Source organism: Tachypleus tridentatus, chromosome 4 (genome assembly GCF_004210375.1).
Source record: "Tachypleus tridentatus isolate NWPU-2018 chromosome 4, ASM421037v1, whole genome shotgun sequence".
NCBI lineage: Eukaryota > Metazoa > Arthropoda > Merostomata > Xiphosura > Limulidae > Tachypleus > Tachypleus tridentatus.
In genome coordinates, this window is record NC_134828.1 from 114,849,326 (window position 1) to 114,873,697 (window position 24,372).

Sequence of the window (24,372 nt, forward strand, 5' to 3'; positions counted from 1 at the left end):
ATGTGACAGCTCCTACAGACAGTAGAATGTTAATTACTGACTTTAAACAATGTGTAATTTATGCAGTAGGTTGGAAGATGAAGGTAAGTAACAATGTGACAGCTCCTACAGACAGTAGAATCTTGATCACTGACTTTAAACAATGTGTAATTTATTCAGTAGGTTGGAAGATGAAGGTAAGTAACAATGTGACAGCTCCTACAGACAGTAGAGTCTTGATCACTAACCTTGAACAAGGTGTAATTTATTCTGTAGATGTGATGATAATGGTGAGTAACAAATAGAATAATCTTGGTTCCTAACAAATAAAGATGGATGAATGTTAACCAGGAAGGATAAACGCTAAGCTTTAAAATACTATTCAACAAATCATCAATGTAGATAGTCAAATAATCAGGAAGAGCTGGTAAAAATTAACGTCAATGAACAATAAATGTTAATCACTTGAGTAAGAAAAGGGGAACTCAGTGTTAACTATTATTAACATAAGCTGCAGTTAATAATGAGGCAAATATAACATAAGCTGCAGTTAATAATGAAGGAAATATAACATAAGCTGCAGTTAATAATGAGGCAAATGTAACATAAGCTGCAGTTAATAATGAGGCAAATATAACATAAGCTGCAGTTAATAGTGAGACAAATATAACATAAGCTGCATTAATAATGAGGCAAATATAACGTAAGCTGCATTAATAATGAGGCAAATATAACATAAGCTGCAGTTAATAATGAGGCAAATATAACATAAGCTGCAGTTAATAATGAGGCAAATATAACATAAGCTGCATTAATAATGAGGCAAATATAACATAAGCTGCAGTTAATAATGAGGCAAATATAACATAAGCTGCAGTTAATAATGAGGCAAATATAACATAAGCTGCATTAATAATGAGGCAAATATAACGTAAGCTGCAGTTAATAATGAGGCAAATATAACATAAGCTGCAGTTAATAATGAGGCAAATATAACATAAGCTGCATTAATAATGAGGCAAATATAACATAAGCTGCAGTTAATAATGAGGCAAATATAACATAAGCTGCAGTTAATAATAAGGCAAATATAACATAAGCTGCATTAATAATGAGGCAAATATAACGTAAGCTGCAGTTAATAATGAGGCAAATATAACATAAGCTGCAGTTAATAATTAGGCAAATATACTTCAAAACAGCAGAGAACTTTGCTTTTCTCAGAGGTAGCATTGAGGTAAAGTTGATAGTGAAGAACTCAGAGGTCTTCACTTCACTCAAGACTTAGCCTTATTACATTAAAACAAGTATTCTGTATGTATTTAATTATATGCAAGAGGTAAGGAGTTGGTTGCTGTGTCGTAGACAATATAGCTATAATCTAACTTACAACTTACGTTTATTCATTAAAAACACCAACTGGCTTTTGAAGTAAAGTTAGAAACACCACGTAGAAGATTTAAGTTTGTTGTTAGTATTACAATGAATCCAAAGCTGTTTATTTTCAATAATTACATTTTTCTAACTCTGGAAAATAACTGGAACGTTGTTTCGGTCACTTTAGCCGCAGCTTTCATCCAGATAAATACTAATATCGGTGGGTTTAGCTCCATCTCTCACCCAGTTAAACACTAATATCGGTCAATCCAGCCCCATCTCTCATCCTGTTAAACACTAATGTTGTTCAATTCAGCCCCACCTCTCACACAGTTAAGCATTAATATCGGTCAATTCAGCCCAAGCTCTCATCCAGTTAAACACCAATATCGGTCAATTTAGCCCCAGCTCTCACCCAGTTAAACACTAATGTCGGTTAATTCAGCACCAGCCATTACCCAGTTAAACACTTATGTCGGTCAATTCAATCCCATCTCTCACCCAGTTAAACACTAATATCGGTCAATTCAGCCCCACCTCTCACATAGTTAATTATTAATATCGGTCAATTTAGCACTAGCTCTCACCCAGTTAAACACTAATATCGGTCGGTTTTGCCACAGCTCTCACCCAGTTAAACACTAATATCGGTCAATTCAGCCCCAGCTCACACCCAGTTAAACACTAATATTGGTCAATTCAGTATCAGCTCTCACCCAGTTAAACACTAATATCGGTCAATTCAGCCCCAGCTCTCACCCAGTTAAGCACTAATATCGGTCAGTTTTGCCACAGCTCTCACCCAGTTAAACACTAATATCGGTCAATTCAGCACCAGCTCTCACCCAGTTAAACACTAATATCGGTAATTTAGCACCAGCTCTCACCCAGTTAACCACTAATATTGGTCATCTCTGCACCAGCTGTCACCTAGTTAAAAACTAATATCGGTCAATTTAGCTCCAGCTCTCACCTAGTTAAACACTAATATCGGTCAATGCAGTACCAGTTCTCACCCAGTTAAACACTAATATCGGTTAGTTTAACCCCAGCTCTCACTTATCGGTTAATTGATCGCCAGCTCTCACCCAGTTAAGCACTAATATCAGTCAGTTCAGCCCCAGCTCTCACCCAGTTAAACACTAATATCGGTCAATTCAGCCCCAGCTCTCACCCAGTTAAGCACTAATATCGGTCAGTTTTGCCACAGCTCTCACCCAGTTAAACACTAATATCGGTAATTTAGCACCAGCTCTCACCCAGTTAACCACTAATATTGGTCATCTCTGCACCAGCTGTCACCTAGTTAAAAACTAATATCGGTCAATTTAGCTCCAGCTCTCACCTAGTTAAACACTAATATCGGTCAATGCAGTACCAGTTCTCACCCAGTTAAACACTAATATCGGTTAGTTTAACCCCAGCTCTCACTTATCGGTTAATTGATCGCCAGCTCTCACCCAGTTAAGCACTAATATCAGTCAGTTCAGCCCCAGCTCTCACCTAGTTAAGCACTAATATCGGTCAATTCATCGCCAGCCCTCACCCAGTTAAACACTAATATCGGTCAATTCAGCCCCACCTCTCACCCAGTTAAACACTAATATCGGTCAATTCAGCACCAACTCTCACCCAGTTAACCACTAATAATGGTCAATTCTGCATCAGCTCTCACCCAGTTAAACACTAATATCGGTCAATTCAGCCCCACCTCTCACCCAGTTAAATACTTATGTCGGTCAATTCAGCACCAGCTCTCACCCAGTTAAACACTAATATCGGTCAATTCAGCCCCAGCTCTCACCCAGTTAAACACTAATATCGGTCAATTCAGCACCAGCTCTCGCCGAGTTAAACACTAATATCGATCAATTCAGCCCCAGCTCTCACCCAGTTAAACACTATTATCGGTCAATTCAGCACCAGCTCTCACCCAGTTAAACACTAATATCGGTAATTTAGCACCAGCTTTCAACCAGTTAAACACTAATATCGGTAATTTAGCTCCAGCTCTCACCCAGTTAACCACTAATATCGGTCAATTCTGCACCAGCTCTCACCTAGTTAAACACTAATATCGGTCAATTTAGCTCCAGCTCTCACCTAGTTAAACACTAATATCAGTCAATGCAGTACCAGTTCTCACCCAGTTAAACACTAATATCGGTTAGTTTAACCCCAGCTCTCACCTATCGGTTAATTGATCGCCAGCTATCACCCAGTTAAGCACTAATATCGGTCAATTCATCGCCAGCCCTCACCCAGTTAACCACTAATAATGGTCAATTCTGCACCAGCTCTCACCTAGTTAAACACTAATATCGGTCAATTTAGCTCCAGCTCTCACCCGGTTAAACACTAATATCGGTCAATTTAGCTTCAGCTCTCACCCAGTTAAACTCTATTATCGGTTATATCAGCACCAGCTCTCACCCAGTTAAACAGTAATATCGATCAATTCAGCACCCGCTTTCACCCAGTTAAACACTAATATCGATCAATTTAGCTCCAGCTCTCACCCAGTTAAACACCAATATCGATCAATTTAGCTCCAGCTCTCACCCAGTTAAACACCAATATCGATCAATTTGCACCAGGTCTCACCCAGTTAAACATTAACATCAGTCAATTCAGCACCAGCTCTCACCCAGTTAAACACTAATATCGGTCATATCAGCACCAGCTCTCACCCAGTTAAACACTGATATCGGTCATATCAGCACCACCTGACTGTTTGTTAGCTTACTTATATGTACCATAACCTATCTTTTGTTCGATCTACTATTTTTGTCTTAGATTGCAAAAGATTTTTTTTTTACCTTTCAACGTTTAATCATTTACTGTTCAAATTACCTGGAGCTCATTTATGGCAACCCATGAACTGGGAGGATATCCTTGGAGCATAGGAACTAAGAACTGGAGACATCCACTCCAGTGGCCTATCAGTAGCATCATACATATCAAGTTGAATATCTTCATGAACACATTAGCCACGTTGAGAAACTGAAAATAAAGATAATCTATTGAAGTATTTAGAGTATGAGGTTTGGTTTGTTTTGAATTTCGCGCAAAGATTCACGAAAACTATCTGTACTAACCATCCTTAATTTAGCAGTGTAAGACCAGACGGAAGATAGCTAGTTATCACCACCCACCACCAACTTTTGGGCTACTCTTTTACCAACGAATAGTGGGATTGACTGCCACATTATAACGTCTCCACGGCTGAAAGGGTGAGCATGTTTGGTGCGACGGGGATTCAAACCCGTGACCTTCGGATTACGAGTCGAGTGCCCTAACCACCCAGTCATACCAGGCCTAGAATGTAAGGTGATGATAATGTTATATTACAATTTTATTGTCAATTACACTATATATTTTCAACAGTGAAAACTTATAGTTTCTCATGTGAAGAAATTGATAATTTAATGTTAATATATATGTTTTTTATAAGTTTGTAAAATAAAAAAATAGTTATAATGTACTGTTTAAGTCTACAGAGTATAATATGTTACTCGATAAATAATAAATTGTTTTACTTCTGAACCATATTTGGTAGAACAAACGCTGATCTATCTTGAATTTCAAACATTTCAAAATTATCACGACAGTTAGTTTCCATAAGAACAGTAGATTGGTGCAAGACAGCTCCGTTTATTTAGCACCTCAGTGCTCAGCGTTGTGCTTAAGGGCTTATAATTTTAAAACCTGGGATTTAATGTTTCTAGTGAATACAAAAAAGATAATCCACCCTTCATCTTTGTGCACAAGCAAGTAAACGGTAAATCAATTGAGAACATTAGCCACTCTTTTGAAGGACCTGTCCAGCAGTTGAATCAAGACGTTATATTATTTGAATCCAAAAACCTTGAAAGTGGTAAAATAAGATACCTGGTTAAAATGCTCCAAATATAATTAAGAGAGAGGCATGTCTACCTAACGACACCTACGTACCACTTTTAGCAATGGATTTAATGAAATACATCTCTATGCCTAAATTTAAGAAAACTAAACTAACGAAATAAAAAAATTATTCCATAGCAACCTTCATACATATTGCTCTTTCTATACCTCGACCTAATTGCTTCTAGCTATTTTTGTTTTTCCAAAAGTAATAAATTCACCTGTATTTAAACCAGGAGTTGCTTCTTTAGGCTTTCTCTAAACATTTTATAGTGTGTCTACATATTTTAGGACATCAGAACTAACCAGAGAATGGGTAACAAAACTAGTCTTATTAAGGGAAACTACTCTATTTTCTTACGTGGATACAAATTTTGTTATTTGCGGTGTTTGAGTACTTAATGAGCTCGAGACGAAATTAATAGGTTTTCTCACGATACATAAATAACTAGTCTGTGTTCCAGACAACTTCGTTATTTGGAAACACAAATAATAAATCAATGAATAATATCATTACAGTTTCCTGTCAACACAAGATATACCCTAGAACTGGACAATGTTATCACTCGAATGAATTTGTCTTCGATAATTTATGTTGCATTTTTGTAAATATGATTCTTTAATTTTTCTTTCTCTCTCTGTATAGCAATCTGTCATTATTAAGAACATAATGAATTCTTCTCTGAACTGTAATTAATATCTACAGTTGTTTGTGCGTTGCAATATTAAAATACAAAGAACATTTTAAGATTTTGTTCATTCTTAATATACTTATATAAACCTTACTGTTAATTTTTACGTTAACAGTCAAATGTTTTCATGCATCCTTTTCCATGTCCTAATTTCTTGTCTGACCAACTTTCTTGACCTTCTATACTTTTTCTAAATCTTCTATAATAACAATTAATTTAAATTTCTTAAGTTTGTGATGCTTTTCTTTTATTGTATTTCTTATTTTTTGTGAGCCAACCTGGTTTTTTTACTTACAGCTACCAGTTTCTTTCTTTAAGGAATATATTTGATTTGAATCTTGAAAACATTTTCCAGATTTGCTCAGTGTCTTCAAATAACTCAGCTGCCAAATTCACAACAGATAATTCATGTTGCATCTCTTCAAAATTTGACGGCCTGGCATGGCTAAACGCGTAAGGCGTGCGACTCATAATCCGAGGGTCGCAGGTTCGCGCCCTCGTCGCGCTAAACATGCTCGCCCTCCCAGCCGTGGGGTATATAATGTGACGGTCAATCCCACTATTCATTGGTAAAAGTAGCCTAAGAGTTGGTGGTGATGACTAGCTATCTTACACTACTAAATTAGGGACGGCTCGCACAGATAGCCCTCGAGTAGCTTTGTGCGAAATAAAAAAAAACATCAAAATTTGAATTTTTTTTTCAAAATTTGGAATAAAAATATTATTACTGATTTTCAAAATATCAAACCTAATACAGCAACTATCATTTGAACCTAGTTGTTCCTCAGTTTCCACCCTCTCAACTATTTATATGTTATAACTTAACAATAAATCCAAAATATTATTTCTAGCAAAGTCCATGACCAATTGGATAAGAAATATATCTTGAACAGTTTACAGAAACCTTTCTCTATTATGGGTTGACTTTGGTATTTCCCAATGAATACGTCTTAAATTAGAATCATCCATACTTATGACATCATTAACAGCTGAAATCATAATCACACTGTAAAGTTTCTAATGTCATCAGTTTCATCTGTTTGTCTGTAATACATTCCTACTAAGAACTTTTTTCCCATGATATCCTTTAACAGAAGTCCAGTTCGATTCAATATCCTTATTATTATTCTTAATATTATCAACTTCAACAGGATGTAGCTCACACTTTACATATAGAGCCACTCGTCTCTCTCTATTTCCAACTTTGTCCCTATTAAATAACTTATAACCATGTGCTTCAAAGAACTTTGTGTCATCAAAATAATCTACATTTAACCATGCTTCAGTTATTCCCAGTATATCAAAATATTCGATTACTACCATTGCCCTAAAATAACCTATTTTGCATTTTACTCTTATATCATAACAATAGTAACAGTTAAGCCTATTCCTTTTACTAATTTTGTACTGATTTCCTGTGCTAAACTCTGATCTCAATTTTGTTTTAGTTAGTTTATAATTGCTTTTACCACTAGCTAGTCCTAGTTTAAGACTTTCTTTACAGCTGAATTAATAACCCTCACAAACAATTCAGAACTTTTCTTACCATCCATTCCAAAGTGTTCTTTGTCCCGCTGAACTAATCCCACACTTCCAATCAGCTAACCTACTTATCCTTACATATTAATTTCACCTAGAATTTAGCTCTAGTGACCTACTCAAACTTTCATCTCAACAATTAATTCTTGACAGTACTCGTGATACAATGAATTTTGTTATATTTAAATGCTTTTATCAACCCCTTGTACTTAGTAATTAGCTCCTTTAACTTTCTCTTCCTTCTATCGCTAGCCCCTACCTTCACAGCATAAACTGTATTGTAGAATAAAGAACCCACAGTATTATATTAGCGTAGTTTCTTAACGTTTTGTCTTCTCGTATAGCGCCCTCTAGTTCCAATCCAATATGATTTAGAATTCTTAAATAATTGAGATGTTTATCACATACATCATTAATCTAGAAAAATGATAGAATGGAGGTTATATTCTTGTACTGATATTACATGTATAGGACTTCCTGTACGACTATTGTATTCTTCGTGCAAATCTACACTATGAACAAGCTACACTCTGTCCACCGCAGGGAATCGAACACTTCCAAAAACTTTCCAATCGGCAACTATTCCTTCATTTCGTGGAAGATAGATTTGAAACTTGGAATTCGGTATAAAGATACTTTTTATACGTTCTAAACTTTGAAAAACGGTGGACTTACCTATTTTTATTAACTATAGAGGATTCAAAATACTGCAAAAAGTGTAATATTAGACTTTTTCAGCCAATTCAAATGAGATTTGGTAAAATACTTCTTTTTTTATAGATATCATACAAACAAAAATATGGAATGTGCCCACTTTTAATCACTTCAAGGTGGTCAAAAATTAAACAAACCCATAATTTTAGGAGTTTTTGTCAATTACTTAGCCTTTTTATGACCAATTTACATTGAATTTGGTATAGAGATACATTTCTCAGATATCAGATGGAGATATAGATAGTTTGAAACTTTTGTCTTTTGCTCAATTTTTCAGCAAGAAGAGTACAATTTGGGATGTTCGTGAACTATTCATATGTTCGTTAGCTTACCTACATGAGATTTAGTGCAAATGCACCATCTTGTAGGTGTTAAATAGTGATATAAAGATTTTCGATTTTTCTTTGGTTTTAAGATTTTTCTGATGTCAAAGGGGTTCGTATCCACATAATTCCAAACGTACTCGCTCTTTCAGCTGCGGGGGCGTTATAATGTGGGTGGTGATTACTAGCTGCCTTCCCTCTAGTCTTACAGTGCAAAATTAGGGACGGCTAACGCAGATAGCTTTCGTGTAGCTTTGCGCGAAATTCAAAACAAACAAACTGGAATCAAAACTAGCCATGTTGGAACTGCATTACGAAGACATGACGAACTGGACTCTTTAATTAAAAAAATGTCCTGTACAATATACATCTTTAAATAAAAGACATTGGACAGTCACTGACTGCTCTTTTTAGTAGAACTTAAAAATATGTTCTTAAGGTTCATTGAAATTTTATAAAATATTCAACAAATTGTTTTAATAACTAGAATATGATCTAAAGTTTGATTGTACCAAAGTTATGAAATATTAAAGTGATTAATCTTTAAGAATACTGCTGTAGAAAATACAAGAGTCTGGGTTTTTTAGTTTAGCCACTTTACACGAATATAGGGAAGTTCACAGGCTCTACGGAGATATTTGAATACATGTTATGTATATTACACAAATTAAGGTTGAAAAGTTTCTTTAGCATGGGTTTCTGGAACACTGGTTTTATACTTTGCTTCACAGTCCCTAACACTTAGTTTAAAAAGTGATTTACCAGTTTCTTCTATATATCTAGAGCCGCTGAATTAATATACGATTAGATTTATTATTAAATGTTCAAATCTGAGTTGTATATTTTATTCCAACAAAATGACGTGTCATATTTTATAATAGTATAGTAATTGTACTTATAGGTAAGTTGACAGAGGTGTTAACAAAAACCAGTAGTAAGTTGAATGTCTCAGAGTACTGACACTTAATTTGTTTAGAATACGACATTAAGTTTTAGTAAATCAGTAACTGTTTAGATATAATCGAATACAAATTACACACACCAAATGTTGCGCCCAGTAAAAAACGTATGATCCAACAGATATACAACTTTTAGTTAAAACCAGTTATGAAGCAGTTAATCGATCGGATATAGTAAGAGTAACTTGGCTAGTTGTTTTTACAATTTTTTTATTTGGGTTATCGTTCAATGTTTTGTTTTTTGTTTACTGTTGTTTTTTAAAGTAGCTTGATATAAAACTTTCCTTTTTGAAGTTATACATGAAGAGTGGATGTGGGGCAGCACCCTGAGCCCCACAGTGTCTGGTTTAAGGTAAATTGTCTAGTTTAACTTCAGATTTCGTTAGAAAACATTCTTTTTCAGGGTGTAATAAATCGCGCGCTAAATAAATGACTAGAAACAAGAGTGCTCAGCGTAGATGTATCAATACACTGTCAATAATAACAAAATTCTATGGCCGTTACAAGTGAAACTACATAGCAATAAATATACTAAAAATGTGATATTTGAATGACACATAAACATAATAAGAAAAAACACTCCAACTTTATATAAAACTGACGTGTAGAGTAAAAAGAACATGTTTTAGAAGGTAAAGAAATCAGACAAAGTCAGACAAACTCAAATGTGTGTTTTTTAAGAAATAATGTAGCTTCCTAGTGGCACAAGGGAACATTCTCAGATTTATGCTGCTAGAAACCGCGTTTCGATACTCGTGAATGGCAGGGCATAGATAGCTCTTTGTGCTTAATAATAAACATAAATGGTATATAAAATGGTTTCACGTTTCTTCAATGTTATAAATAAACAACTATTGTTACAAGCTAAGCTTTTTCTGTGTCCGAGTTTTAATGACCACACATTGTACTCGTTTGTTCTTGAACGACATCATGGTCCACAACCTAAAGAGAAATGTTTATTTACTGCAGCGACTGGTTCTCTGGTTTCAAATACTACATTACGGTTTCGGAATTTTACCTAAACCTTCACAAGGATTACCAGTTCGTAGCCAGTTTAAGCTGACAGACAAGCGAGAAGGTTAGTTACAAGTATTCATCCTCAAAGTTTGATCGAATGCTGGTGTTTCATCGCTACTATTATATTAAGATGTGTCTTAGGCCTGGTCCTGATACACGACGGTTTTGTTTGTTTGTTTATGAATTTCTCGCAAAGCTGCACGAGGGCTATCTGCGCTAGCCGTCAAGAATTTATTAGTGTAAGATTAGAGGGAAAGCAGCTAGTCATCACCACTCACCGCCAACTCTTGGGATACTCTTTTACAAACGACTGACTGTAACATTATAACGCCCCTACGGCCGATAGGGCGACCCTTAGATTACGATTTGAGTTCCTTAACCATCTAGCTATGTCGGGCTGACACACGACAGAGACAAAAAAAGGAAATTTTTATATATTCTTTTGCGTAGCTGTAATTAATAATTTGAAGCAAAACAACGAAATCTATAATGTTGTGAATAAAACTTTAGCAATAATTAACAAATTAGTTATTTCATGAAACAAGTACTTGTTAAACGACAATGAATTATTAAATTCTGTTTATTCCTCAAAAGAAAAAAAGGTGTTATTTTAAATTTACTTTTATGTTATAAATGTTAAGCCAATTAGACTGAGGAATAGCCGTTACTTCGTATGAATGATAAATCAAAACTTTTGTTATGTTAACTGGAACTACTGCCTTATCCATTTATAAAGTTCTATCTGCGGATGGAGCTCGTTCCCAGCTCACGTATTTTGACAGACTTTCTACAGAAGAATCTATATCTAATCCTTGGTATATGTGGTCGAATGTAATTATTCCAATTTCAGTTTCTTTTGACATGTTTCTTATGAAAATGGATAAAGTATCCTTTCGTATTCAAGTATCTACTTTGGGAACGTTGCTCCCAAATGACTATAGAGTTGTTTCGAGACCTGTTTATCTTTTTTTTTTTTTTTTTGTTTCGGTTTGGTTTCTGATTTTCTCACAATCTCAGACAAACTGCGACAAAATCGCCTAGTTATATTTTTTTACTATAGGTCGGGTCAGGGTCAGAGATGAAAGATAATATATTCCAAAGACGTTCGGATATTAAGATTGGTGAATCAGAGGCTAATTTTCACGGTACGTATCTTTTACAACACGCCACGACAATACATTGGTATATGGAAATAATTGTTGTTGTTTTGAATTAAGCACTGGTATCGAAACCCGGACTTTAGCGTTGTAAGTCCGCAAACATATCGCTGAGCCATTGAGGAGCAGGAAATAATTGATAGAATGATTAATTAACCATTGTAAAAATATAAAAACAGTATAAAATAATAATTATTTATTTGATGAACTAATGGAACAGTTATTGGAATTGTACGACGGCTAAAATAGGATACAATACTTAAAGAATGTACAGGTATTTACTTACTCGAAGTCATTCTAAAAAAAAGAAGTAAACTTATAGTGGTTTGTTTGTGTGGGTTATCTTACAGCAAAGCTACATCGGGTTATCTACTGAGCCCAGTGATTGTAGCGCTGTAAATCCGTAGATTTAACGCTGTACTAGCGGGGGAGCAAGTTTATATTTCAGGCTATTTAAAACATTTTGTAATCTATAAAAGGAACAGATGTTTTTCTGTCTAAAATCAAACAAAAATAATATTGATATATCTTAATGATGTAGTGCTAAAGACAGAACTTGGAATTTGACAGGACACTAGAGTTAAGGTTCTTCAGATGTACGACACATTTTTATCAAAACCGACCCCTTATTGATCAATTATAAATGCTGATTAATCCGTCCGTATTAGCACAAAAATTACAGATTTTACAACACTCAAGCACGCCAGTTAACATGCTATTGTTTTTACGTATTGTATTGTTAAGTGAATTGGATTATTTTGTAAAGAAAATGCGAGGTCCATTCCACATAACAATAATAAATTAATTGTTTTTTCTTTAACGTTTACTATAAACATTTCCATTCGTTCAAACATAAAATATTTTGAGAAATACTAATGTAACTACCGTAGGCCTAAAACACTAATAACGTTTAACAGAAATTAATGTTTAGTACATCTAACTCACAAATAAACCTACTTATCAAATTTCCTCGTTAGCTGCTTGAGTAGGTAAACAAATGTCACTTCTGCACTGAATAACATTTCTGATACTGTACTCATAAGCTCTTTCGCTAACTAATTACTCGTATTTATAAATAATATACATTGTTTCTAAATATTAGACGAAATTGTTTGGTTATTATATTATCATAATTAGTAGTCCTCTTAAGCAAAGGACTACATTTTTAAAAATTAAAATGTAGCTTATAATATCTTAAACAGTCCTAACTGGCAAATGAAGGACTATATTATACTAGGTGAATGTCTTTCTATTTCAAGGCTGGTATGCAGCAAGGATGGAACGAATACTGGACATTAGTAATTAAATACAAATACTAATACAGGAAAAATGTTAAGTATTCGAATAGGGTTAGGTAGGAATGTATTTATGAATACATTCATGAACAGTTTGTTAGGTAATATGCAATAATTATAAAATAGCAGACGATAAGATTTTATTATTAGGAAGCAGTGGGCGCGTCGATATAATTATCACGCAGATAGTTCGCTAGTGAAACACCAGATGGTGATGTACATTAACGTGTCATCAGCAATATAATCTTAATTAATATTTTATCTAATTTGCATAATGTTTTATTCACAATTATCATGGCGAGTTTGTCCTTATATCAACTCGTTATCTGAGTCCACCTCATGGATTTAGTCTTTCTACCAATTTACCCTTAGCAACACGCCCTCTGGGGGCATAACAACCCCCGCCTGTCAAGTATAGATGATTACTACTGAAACTCATATCTGCCAGGGATAGGGTAAATAATGTATATTTGTAGTCAAGTACAAGCTACACATTGGGCTATCTGTGTTCTACATACCAGTTTCTAGCATTGTACATCTGTAGAAATGCCACTGTGACACTGGTGGACAATAGTGGAGATAAGTAATCGAATGTACAAACATAGGAATACATCTATGAATACGTTGTGAGATAATATAGAATAATAATAAAACGGAAGACGATAAGATTACAACACTTTTGTTTTATGAAACAAATTTAATGAAACAAAAATATTGAAACAAGTAATGACATTTCAATAGTTTTATTTTTCAAAATGCAATAGCAAAGTTTTAGAACAAAAATATATGTTTAAAGAAGACTTATAGGTATTATAACAGTCCATTGTTCTATACGAACATCAGTATCTCAAATGTCTTGTCAGTTCCCGATGTATATATGTATATACTTTCTTGATAACAATTTCTCAACCAGTCTGAAAGGACGAGAAATTTTCCGCAGATGGAGTAACATTCAACTAACCTGAAACCTTATATACGTTTGCTTTTTACATTAAATCACTACTTTTATTTATCTCAGAAGGCAATTTCCCACTTTCCATTACCAAATTGAGTTGAACGATTGTAGCAATCAAACCAGTGTTGCTCAACATTCGTGGATGGTTTTCCTCAATCAATGAACTTATCTTTTTTGACTCAGAAGGCCCGGCATGGCCAAGCGTGTTAAAGCGTTCGACTCCTAATCCGAGGGTCGTGGGTTCAAATCCCATTCGCACCAAATATGCTCGCCCTTTCAGCCGTGGGGGCGTTATAATGTGAAGGTGAATCCCACTATTTGTTGGTAAAAGAGTAGCCCAAGAGTTAGCGGTGGGTGGTGATGACTAGCTGCCTTCCCTCTAGTCTTACACTACTAAATTAGGGACGGCTAGCGCAGATAGCTTTGCGCGAAATTCAAAACAAACAAACAATTTGAGACATATGAATTATTCCTTGGTAAAATTTGCCTTATAATCCAATTAATTCATGTTTTATTAATGTCTTTTTTGTGGTTTTGATTTGCCAAAGCTTTGTTTTTATGGCTTAATAATAACTCTTGATTACTTATGATTTCAGCATTAATGGCACATATATAACAGTTCCCTCTTTGTTGTATTATATTAAGAGACTTCCTATACCCTAAAGCTTTTGTCTACAGTTATATCATTTCAAGTTACATTTGAAACACCTTTTGTCTTGAGATTGATTTCCTCCTTTCTAATTGTCTAAGTAATCGTTGGGTAAATTTATGTTTCGAACTGATGGTCCAATATCTTCCAGATGATGCATTCAGAGCTTTAAAAGAAACACGTACCTATATTGATTCAGTTTAATAACTCTCGTTTTTTGTCTGTTATGGAATCTATAAATTGTTAATGTTCCAAATTGGGTATCTAGGTAAGAAATTGGACAAGCCTTCTGGACTTTCTGCCAGTTTGGGGAAAGTCCCTATGTTTCTCCATACCATGTTCTAGACCTTTGCTCTGGATACTCCTTCTGGAGTATTACTCCAAATCTGTTGGATAAGGCAACTAACAAAGCTTGGTATTTACTATGACTCTTAACTTGAAGGTTGTTTAATGTTATTCCTTTTAAATCAGCGGAAAGATGGCTAGATAATTATTCACCATTTCTCTGGTACACTTTGGAAACGATTCTAAATTGAACCTGACGTGCTTTAATGGTACCTTTTCATCACTCTCCATTGGATTCTCAATCGAGGGATGTTTAATTAGCCAGCTGAAACTGGAACAGGAATTGGTAGTGACATGACTGGATTAGTCAAGAAAACATTTTCCGTAACAGATGGCATCACATTTGTAGTTCGTAATAACAGATGTAGAACAAATACGACTTCTTATTCAACATTTTATACCTAACGATGTTTTACGCTAAAATTCTTTCGTGAATGCAAAATGAGATTTTGTTGTTTTGATTTTTGTATTTATCTTTTCTTTCAAATGTTTTATTCTGTTACTCATTTCTTTTTCTACTTCTTTGATGTCTTCCTGTACCTCTTCAAACTTGTTTTGTAATCCTTCTTTCTGTACGTTCCCAACAGCATCAGCCCGGCATGGTCAGGTGGGTTAAGGCGTTCGACTCGTAATCCGAGAGTCGCGGGTTCGAATCCCCGTCGCACCAAACATGCTCGCCCTTTCAGCCATGGGGGCGTTATAAGTTAATGGCCAATCCCACTATTCGTTGGTAACAAGAATAGCCCAAGAGTTGGCGGTGGGTGGTGATGACTAGCTGCCTTCCCTCTAGTCTTACACTGCTAAATTAGGGACGGCTAGCGCAGATAGCTCTCGTGTAGCTTGGCGCGAAAAACAAACAGACCCAACAATATCATGGATTTTGTGCTCAAATAAGATAATATTTGTTTTTAATTCCTCTTTAATTATTAAATATTTTTATCTTAACTCTTGTATTAAACATCTATTCACTGTATTTTTATCTCAACTTCTTTATTAACCCCTATTGACTGTATTTTTCTCTTAACTCTTGTATTTTTTCTCTTAACTCTTGTATTAAACTCCTATTGACTGTATTTTTCTCTTAACTCCTGTATTAAACACCTGTTGACTGTATTTTTCTCTTAACTCCTGTATTAAACACCTATTGACTGTATTTTTCTCTTAATTCTTGTATTAAACACCTATGGACTGTATTTTTCTCTTAACTCTTGTATTAAACACCCATTGACTAATTCTTCAAGCTCTTTTAATTTTCTGTATCTCTCTCTTTGCACAACTTTCTTCAGTTTTATTATTTCCAACAGATTTTAGATTTTTCCTTCTTGCCGTGGTTACCATCTTGAAGTTTAATCAAAGTTATATTTCCAAAAAGTATTGCCACTTTTAGCAAGAGTATTATAATATGTTTTATCGTTGGGCGTGTTTTTGATTATTTGTAAAAATAATGCGAGATCCATTCCACGTGACAAAAACAAATTAATTTATCTTCTCTTTATACTTGTTGCAGTAAATTTCTCCAATAGGCCTATCTTCAAATAGAGAAGTCTTAAAAAGACACTACTGTAGTGTAGGACTAATATATTAATCACGTTTAACAGAAATTTCATTAATTAATGGTAAGTCATAAGTAGCCTACTCATAAGATTTTCTCATTGATCATTCGAATAATTCAATGGACACGATAAATCTTACATCTAATTCTTAACAATGTTATTGACAGTGAACTCATTATTTGATACGATAATTGATTACTCTTATTTATAAATAATATACTCTTATCTTTAGATGTTTGACCATTTAACCATTTATTTCCTTCAAACAAACAATTAAATAATAACATTAAAATGTATTTTATAATACTTTGAAATTATAATTGTTTCAAGGATTTTATCAAATTTGTTTGAATATGGCATTTTGTTTACTCGTTCGGAATAATCAAATTTTATTTGCAAAGCTCGAGTTTCCATAATCAAATTAGAGATTTGGTAAAGCTCAGAAGAAGGTTGGACCACTTGGCTTGTGGTATCCTGTTGGCCGATACAGTAACAACAAATACGGCCCAGCATGAGGAGGTCGTTAAGGGGCTTGACTTGTAATCCGAGGGTCGTGGGCTCGAATCCCCGCTACGTCAAACATGCTTGCTCTTTCAGCTGTGAAGCGTTATAATGTGATGGTCAATCCCACTATTCGTTGGTAAAAGAGTAGCCTAAGAGTTGGTGATGGGTGGTGATGACTAGCTGCCTTTCCTCTAGTCTTACACTGCTAAATTATGGACGGCTTCTGAAAATTGCTCTCACGTAGCTTTGCGCGAAATTCAAAAAACCAAACAACAAACACCACTAGAACAATAATAAATAATTCATACTACTGCATGAACACTTGTGTGAATTATGATGAACCTTACAAGTAGCGTTTATTCTCACACTTATAGCTTGAGAAGCGCGTTATTTCTCACAATATAACTCATCCCCTTGTAGATTGTCGCTTAAAAATAGTCACACTGATATTCTGAGACTTTGATTCCAGATATACAAGTAGTTTGGTCCTACGTTTACATGCAAATTCTATTTCTCACATTAATAGTTTATTATATTCTCTATCTGTCCGTTCAATGGCTTTTTATTCCAATAAAACAAGGTATTATGATTTTAGCTTATGTTCTTTATCCTGCTGATAGGTTGTAAAAATAGCTAATGAAGTTTCTGAATAATAAACCTAAGTATAATTTTTCAATTCTTTATTTACAGAGATTTACTGTATTATTGAGTAAAATATATGGTAAAGAGAAACATAGACTAAAACAAAACAAAATGTTTTAAGAGTGTAAATTTTAGCATTTGTAAACGTACAAGTAAATAAAACTTGATAAATCAGCACTATATAAGTTGTAAGAAAATTATAAATCACGTCAGAATACGTTTGTGTGCGAGACTAAAGAGTTGTTAATGTTCACTTTATGTTAGAAGTATTAAAGTGTTCAAGAGTTTGCATTACATTGCTTTTGAATTTCGCGCAAAGATACTCGAGGGCTATCTGCGCTAGCTGTACCTAATTTAGCAGTGTAAGACTAGAGGCAAGACAGCTTGTCATCACCACCCACCGCCAACTCTTGGGCTACTCTTTTACCAACGAATACTGTGATTGACCGTAATATTATAACGCCCCCACGGTTGGGAAGGGGAGCATGTTTGGTGCGACCGGGATTCGAAACCGCGACCCTCGGATTACGAGTCGAACGTCTTAACACGCTTGACCATGCCGGGCCAATTATTTGAATTAAGCACGGAGCTACTCAATGGGCTATTTGTGCTCTGCCCACCACGGGTATCGAAACCCGGCTTTTAGCGTTGTAAGTCCACAGACATACCGCTGAGCCACTGGGGGGCATGTTAAAGAGTAAAATCACCGTGATTTTAAACATAGCCAAAAAATATGAAGTTTTAACCAATTACTAGCCGTGCAACTTTGTTGTTGTTGTTGTTTTTTTTACTATTTTGAGGTAAACTATTTGTACCTTATGAAGACAAAACGTAATTCAAATGCTGTACAAATGTTGGATTAAACTCTCAACGTTTTCTTTGTTACCCGCTCAGTCAGTTTATCTTACTCTCGTGATATAAAAGACAGTTTAATGTATATATTTTTAATTAGTTTATTTTGTGAATGAATATTTTATGATTGTTTACTTTTTATTAAAAGAGAGTTAAAACAGACGATTATTAGAAGTTGTATTTGTAAGTCTCTGGTGTAAAGATTATGGCGAGCAGACGATTTAGTAATAAATATATAAATAGTATGAGATGAGCGGAAACGGCACACAGACAAAAACAAGAGCAGAAGACGGTCACAACCAAGGAAAAGAATGATAGGCCTAACGATTAACATAAGCCTAACAGTAAAAAATGACATAATAATAATTTATTCCGCGAAGGTGTGGTTCTAAATTAACTGAATTAGTTTGACTGCAATTTGACAAAAGGAACAGATAATATTTTGAAGAAAGAAGACCAAAATATTGCTCGAAGTGCGATGTAACACTGCGGTAACTCGTTCCACAACTGTAAGTGAATTTTACAGTGCGATAGAAATAGGGAAAGGTAATTTATCTTGTCAACTGTGTGACGGATTTACTATCATATACCTTCGTTAATATTGATGTTTGTTTGAGTTAAACTTATATTTAGAAATGTGCATAACTTATACCGTTAAATCTCTATCAAGAAACTCCCAACGATTCACTAAAGTTGTAGAAAATTCTTGAATGTGAGTATCAACAATATATGTGTTTACGTAAAGACTTGTGTATCATCAATATTATTGCATAAATTGAAGTTTTGAGCAAGTTTCCTCACTGCTATAAATTTGATCAACACGCTACGAGACAGTATATAATATTGGTTGCTGTAGTTTTTGTACTGTAAACCTCAGAATATATAACGGTGATTGATGCTTATTAACTGGGAACTTCAGATATGTTGACCAGGAACATTTATAGATTCCGATCATTACAAACCATTTAACATTAGCAGATTCACATCGGACACGAAACAAACAATGCAGAGATAGCCAGCTTCCTGTTAAATTAACTGTACCTACGTCCACTTGAAATAAATACGCTTATCGTGAGCTCTCGATAAGATATTAAGGAAGTTCCAGGCTGGATGTAAAATTTAATATTGTTTTTAAGGTTGTAATTTTTTTATATAGAGATCGTTATTTGTAATAATGTAAATTTTGTTACTGTTTGTATACTATAGTTGTATTAAAAAAACGAACTGTGTGGCAAACATCACAAATATAATAAATATCAACATTTAATTAACTTCTAAGTCGGAATTACAAATTAACTCAGTTTCAGGGTACTCAAAATTACAATGTTAGGTAATAAACTGGGATCTCGTGTTCAACTTTTGAATAAGAGACAAAAATTCGATCTAAATTCATATTTAAATCAATTTAGTTTATAATTATCAGTGCTAACAATATTTTATCATTTCTGACTGTCAAGATTTGTTTGACTCACCCTTCCTCAAAGAACTATAAAGATAACAAAAGTGAAGTGCTCAAAATTGACAAAATTTTAGAACTAGAGGTTAAAAGTCAATGATAAAAAAATGAACTAAAGAGCATGTTATTGACATTCTAGTTAATGATGGTTTGTTGTTTGAGGAAGTGTTAAGGAAATATTTTAATGTCCCCATTGGCCAATCGGGGTTGAGTGATAAAGATAACTTAGTATGTGGTTTTTCTTATAGCAAAGCCACATTTAATTATCTGAGAAGTATCGAATCCCTGATTTTAGCACAGTAAATCCGAAGATTTACTGTTGTTCTAGCGTGGAACAAAGATAAGTTAGAGATCCAGGTAAAATTCAAGCAAGCTCCTATCAAAGCCGAAAAAGAACGAGCTCATATCGAAGAGGGTGTTTCTCATCCTGTCGGAATATTACTGTCAAGTTGTGTCATGTTACATTAAATGAAAAATAACTACCTCTGCATTCTCTGTAGTTGTTAACACGATATTAGTTCCGTATTATCGTTGTGGTCAACTTTTACTTCATATTATCACTTCAATATATCTCTAATTCGATAAAAAAAAAGTGTTTAAATGTGAAAAATTAATATCTTATGTTTCTTCTATTACAGTTTGACTAAATGTAATAACATACCTTATAGCTAACTCGTTTAATTTATCCATATATTAGTTTCACCTAAACCCTACGTAGAGAACTGTTTCCATGTTAGCTTAAGACATTAAACTATAGGCTTATATCTTATAAAGAAATCAACTAAAGCTGAACGTCGCAATGGAAACAGACAATATGATCGTATATTTAATTCATAATTATTTACCAATAACAAACAAAATGTTTGAATAAGAACAGTTAATATTTAATTTCATGTTGTTTGTATAGCGTACTTCATAAAATCTTCATATGATCATAAATATATTAGTTTTAATTATAATTAATTTTCCACATAAATTTATACATAAAATATTTAAATTCTGGATGTTTACAGATAATAATCGCATAACGTGAGAGATAAAACAGTAATGAATGACACTTTTTTTTCACTTATCCAGTGTATGGGTTTCTCCATAACGACTACGAAACACGTTCATACCAACAGTATGTTTAACACTTTTCACTACGATATAGGTCCACCTTATCTCTCTTTGGTTAACTTGTGTTCAGGGTTACTAATTAGGAGTGGAATTCTCCTAAACTAGTTTAACCCAATAACACACGTTGATTAAGGAGTAGAACGAACTGGACTGTTTTTTTAACTTAGTTATCAAAATTAACTAAGTTATTTATTGTAATAGCCATGTAATCATTCATACATCAGTTTAAAAACTAGATCTTTTTTTTCATTTAGACATAAAATGTCCAAACTCTAGTTAACTGTACTTCCCATATGTGACTTACTTTGATCCACATTAAGTGATTTATTCAAAAAACCGTTTGACGAAGCATAATATCAGCTACCAGATCCATAATATTTAGTCTGAGCAAAACTTTTCTATATGGTTTAACGATTTGTAGATAAAATCAGACGTAATGGAACTTGTACATGAAAACAGGGCTATATCGCCTGTTTTTAGTTTATACATAGTTTATTACTTTTGGTTTATACGATTGAAACAAAAATATCTAGAGATCGAATATCATTACGAAGAGAATCATCAAATATAAATAAAACAAAAATTAATTTGATATATTCAGACTGTATGGTTTATTATTGAATAAATGAATATCGCAGTGAATATATAAGGTAAAAGGTTAACTCTAACGATAATATACAGAACTAATATCCTATTAAAAAGTATACAAAATGAAATGATAGATGTTTTTTTCAGTATTACATGATACAACATTAGTAATAAAGGAACGACAGCATCATCTGTTGATTTTTTTGTGAACTAAACAAAATAACTTCTTGCACTGACATTATTCTGCTTATGTGATATCAGCTTCACATTATGGACTTATCTGCCTTTTGGCTGCGCACATCTATTCATAACATCACACTATCTAAGTATGAAATCACAAGTCACGTGGTCTTCCATCCTCAAATAATAGCCCTCTAGGTGGCAGTTTTCTTCTCTTCACCCCTTTCATGCCTTTTGGCACCAGCATTCTTTTAACAAATGTTGGGCATGTTAACTACTAGCTTGGTTTGCTCTGAATTTCACGCAAAGCTGCATGAGGGATCTCTGTTAATTTAGCAGTGTAACACTAGAGGGAAGGGATTGTTTGTTTGTTTGTTTGGAAATTTCGCACAAAGCTACTCGAGGGCTATCTGTGCTAGCCGTCCCTAATTTAGCAGTGTAAGACTAGAGGGAAGGCAGCTAGTCATCACCACCCACCGCCAACTCTTGGGCTACTCTTTACCAACGAATAGTGGGATTGACCGTCACATTATACACCCCCACGGCTGGGAGGGTGAGCATGTTTAGCGCGACGCGGGCGCGAACCCGCGACCCTCGGATTACGAGTCGCACGCCTTACGCGCTAGGCCATGCCGGGCCAGAGGGAAGGGAAGGCACACTTACCGCCAAATCTTGGGCTACTTTTTAACAAACAAATAGTGGAATTGATCGACGTATAATTATGCCCCCACGGCTGAAAGGGCGAGCATGTTTGGTGCGACGGGGATTCGAATTTGCAACCATAAGTTATGAGTTGAGTTCCCTACCTACATGGTCAAGCAAGGCCGAGCCACTGACTTGGATACAAAAACTGGATTTTTATAGAAATTAAATAAATAAATATTTAAAGTAAGATATGTGCTATTATACCTTGGTTTTGAGCAAATGTGTATTATTTTGTTTTTGACAACTATTAAAATCACATATACTAAACAAGAGGGAATCCTCAATAGCCATGGTACTTAAAATTATTTCAGGCAGTATTACAATAAATTAGGCTGTGAAACATTTATTTCCCCTTTTTTATGAACCCGCGACCCTAGAATTACGAGTCGAATGCCTGATGGTTACATCAGGTCGTGCCGGGTCAGGTTAACAGTAGCTCTAAGGAAAAACACGAATGTAAAAGCAATAATTTTCTATGTAGATTACATTAGAAACAACACAATTCTTTAGTGAAATTACCTATTATATTGGCGGTATATTTGCTCAGTTATCCGTGTGGCCCATATATTGTTAGGGGCCTGTATAAAATATAATTCTTGTTAAAGTTAGTCAAAACTAGAAATAAAATTAGTTATTTAAAATAACTTATTGATTCACACACTGTTCCTATTAAACTCGTTTCCATTCTTATAAAATATAACACTTTGTTTCTCGGTGCGACAACTGTATTCTATGGACCTACAGCGTTAAAATCTGATGTTCGTTTCCCTGCAATGGACACAACCAGTAGCCCAATGTGGCTTTGCTCTGAAACAAAGAAACGCAAAGGATTATGGTTATTTACCGCATGTTTACGTAAAACGGAGGTAAGACTTTTACACAACTTTGAAAAAGTCTGTACATTTGATTCTCATATTATCTAACAAATAGAATTCTAATAACAGGGAAGTTTGATTTTTGATATTAACTTCTAGTGCAAAAATTGGTTGGTAATAGTAAACCCACAGTGGCACAACAGTATGACTGCGGGCTTACAAGGCTAGAAACTGGGTTTTGATACCCGTGAGGGGTTGAGCATGGATAGCCAATTGTGTAGCTTTGTGCTTCATTACAAACAAACATCAATAATAAATATTACTGTGCAGGGTTTTTTTAATTATTTAATTATAGGTGGGTGTTTTCTTACAGCAAAAAAAGCCTCATCAGGCTATCTGCTTTGTCCACCGAGGGGAATCGAGCCTCTGATTTAGCGTTGTAAGTCCATAGACTTATAGGTGGTAAATGTTTCATAAAATCGATCGGGTTGCTATTTTCTAGAGTGCAACTTATAAAATTGTTTTTAAATATTGAGAAAATGAATCTAAGTTGTGTGAATACTAAACATACACACTCCGTTAACTTACATACACCGTATTTAGTTTTCTTTGATAAATTATAACGTTTTTTTTTTCCATAAATCATGGTTTAATATTGTATAAACTTACATAAACTTCTTCCCATTGGCTGACGTATCGTACCAATCTTGACACACGTAACAGTCTCAGTAAACTCAACATCTTAGCTAATCGTAGAATTCTCAAGGCCCGGCCAGCGTGTAACAATTGGAAGTTATCACTGTAGTCCTGGTTGAATATGAGGAAGATATAATCCAAGGGAATAGAACTAATAAGGTCCAGAAAAAACCAGGTGCGAATATAATATCTAGCAATGAGTCTAGGGTCCAGAATCACCTGCTCTGAATTGTCGTGGTTCATTATTCCTACAAAAACAAACAACATAAGGTTAGAAAAATGGGTTCCTTATGAACTGTATCCACACAAAGGAATATTAGTTTTATTTTTTATATATTTTAGATCAAAACGGATAAGA

General features: G+C 34.4%; 1 protein-coding gene across 1 annotated transcript in view; it reads right to left on the reverse strand.

Annotated features, from left to right (window-relative positions):
* Positions 1-24,372, reverse strand: part of LOC143249917 (potassium/sodium hyperpolarization-activated cyclic nucleotide-gated channel 2-like) — a 158,038-nt gene that overhangs the window by 29,230 nt on the left and 104,436 nt on the right. The window contains exons 4-5 of the mRNA XM_076500527.1: positions 23,988-24,262; positions 4,210-4,359 (exon numbers count right to left, since the gene is read on the reverse strand). Coding sequence (XP_076356642.1) covers positions 4,210-4,359; positions 23,988-24,262 — 425 coding nt within the window. The remainder of the gene's footprint in view (positions 1-4,209; positions 4,360-23,987; positions 24,263-24,372) is intronic.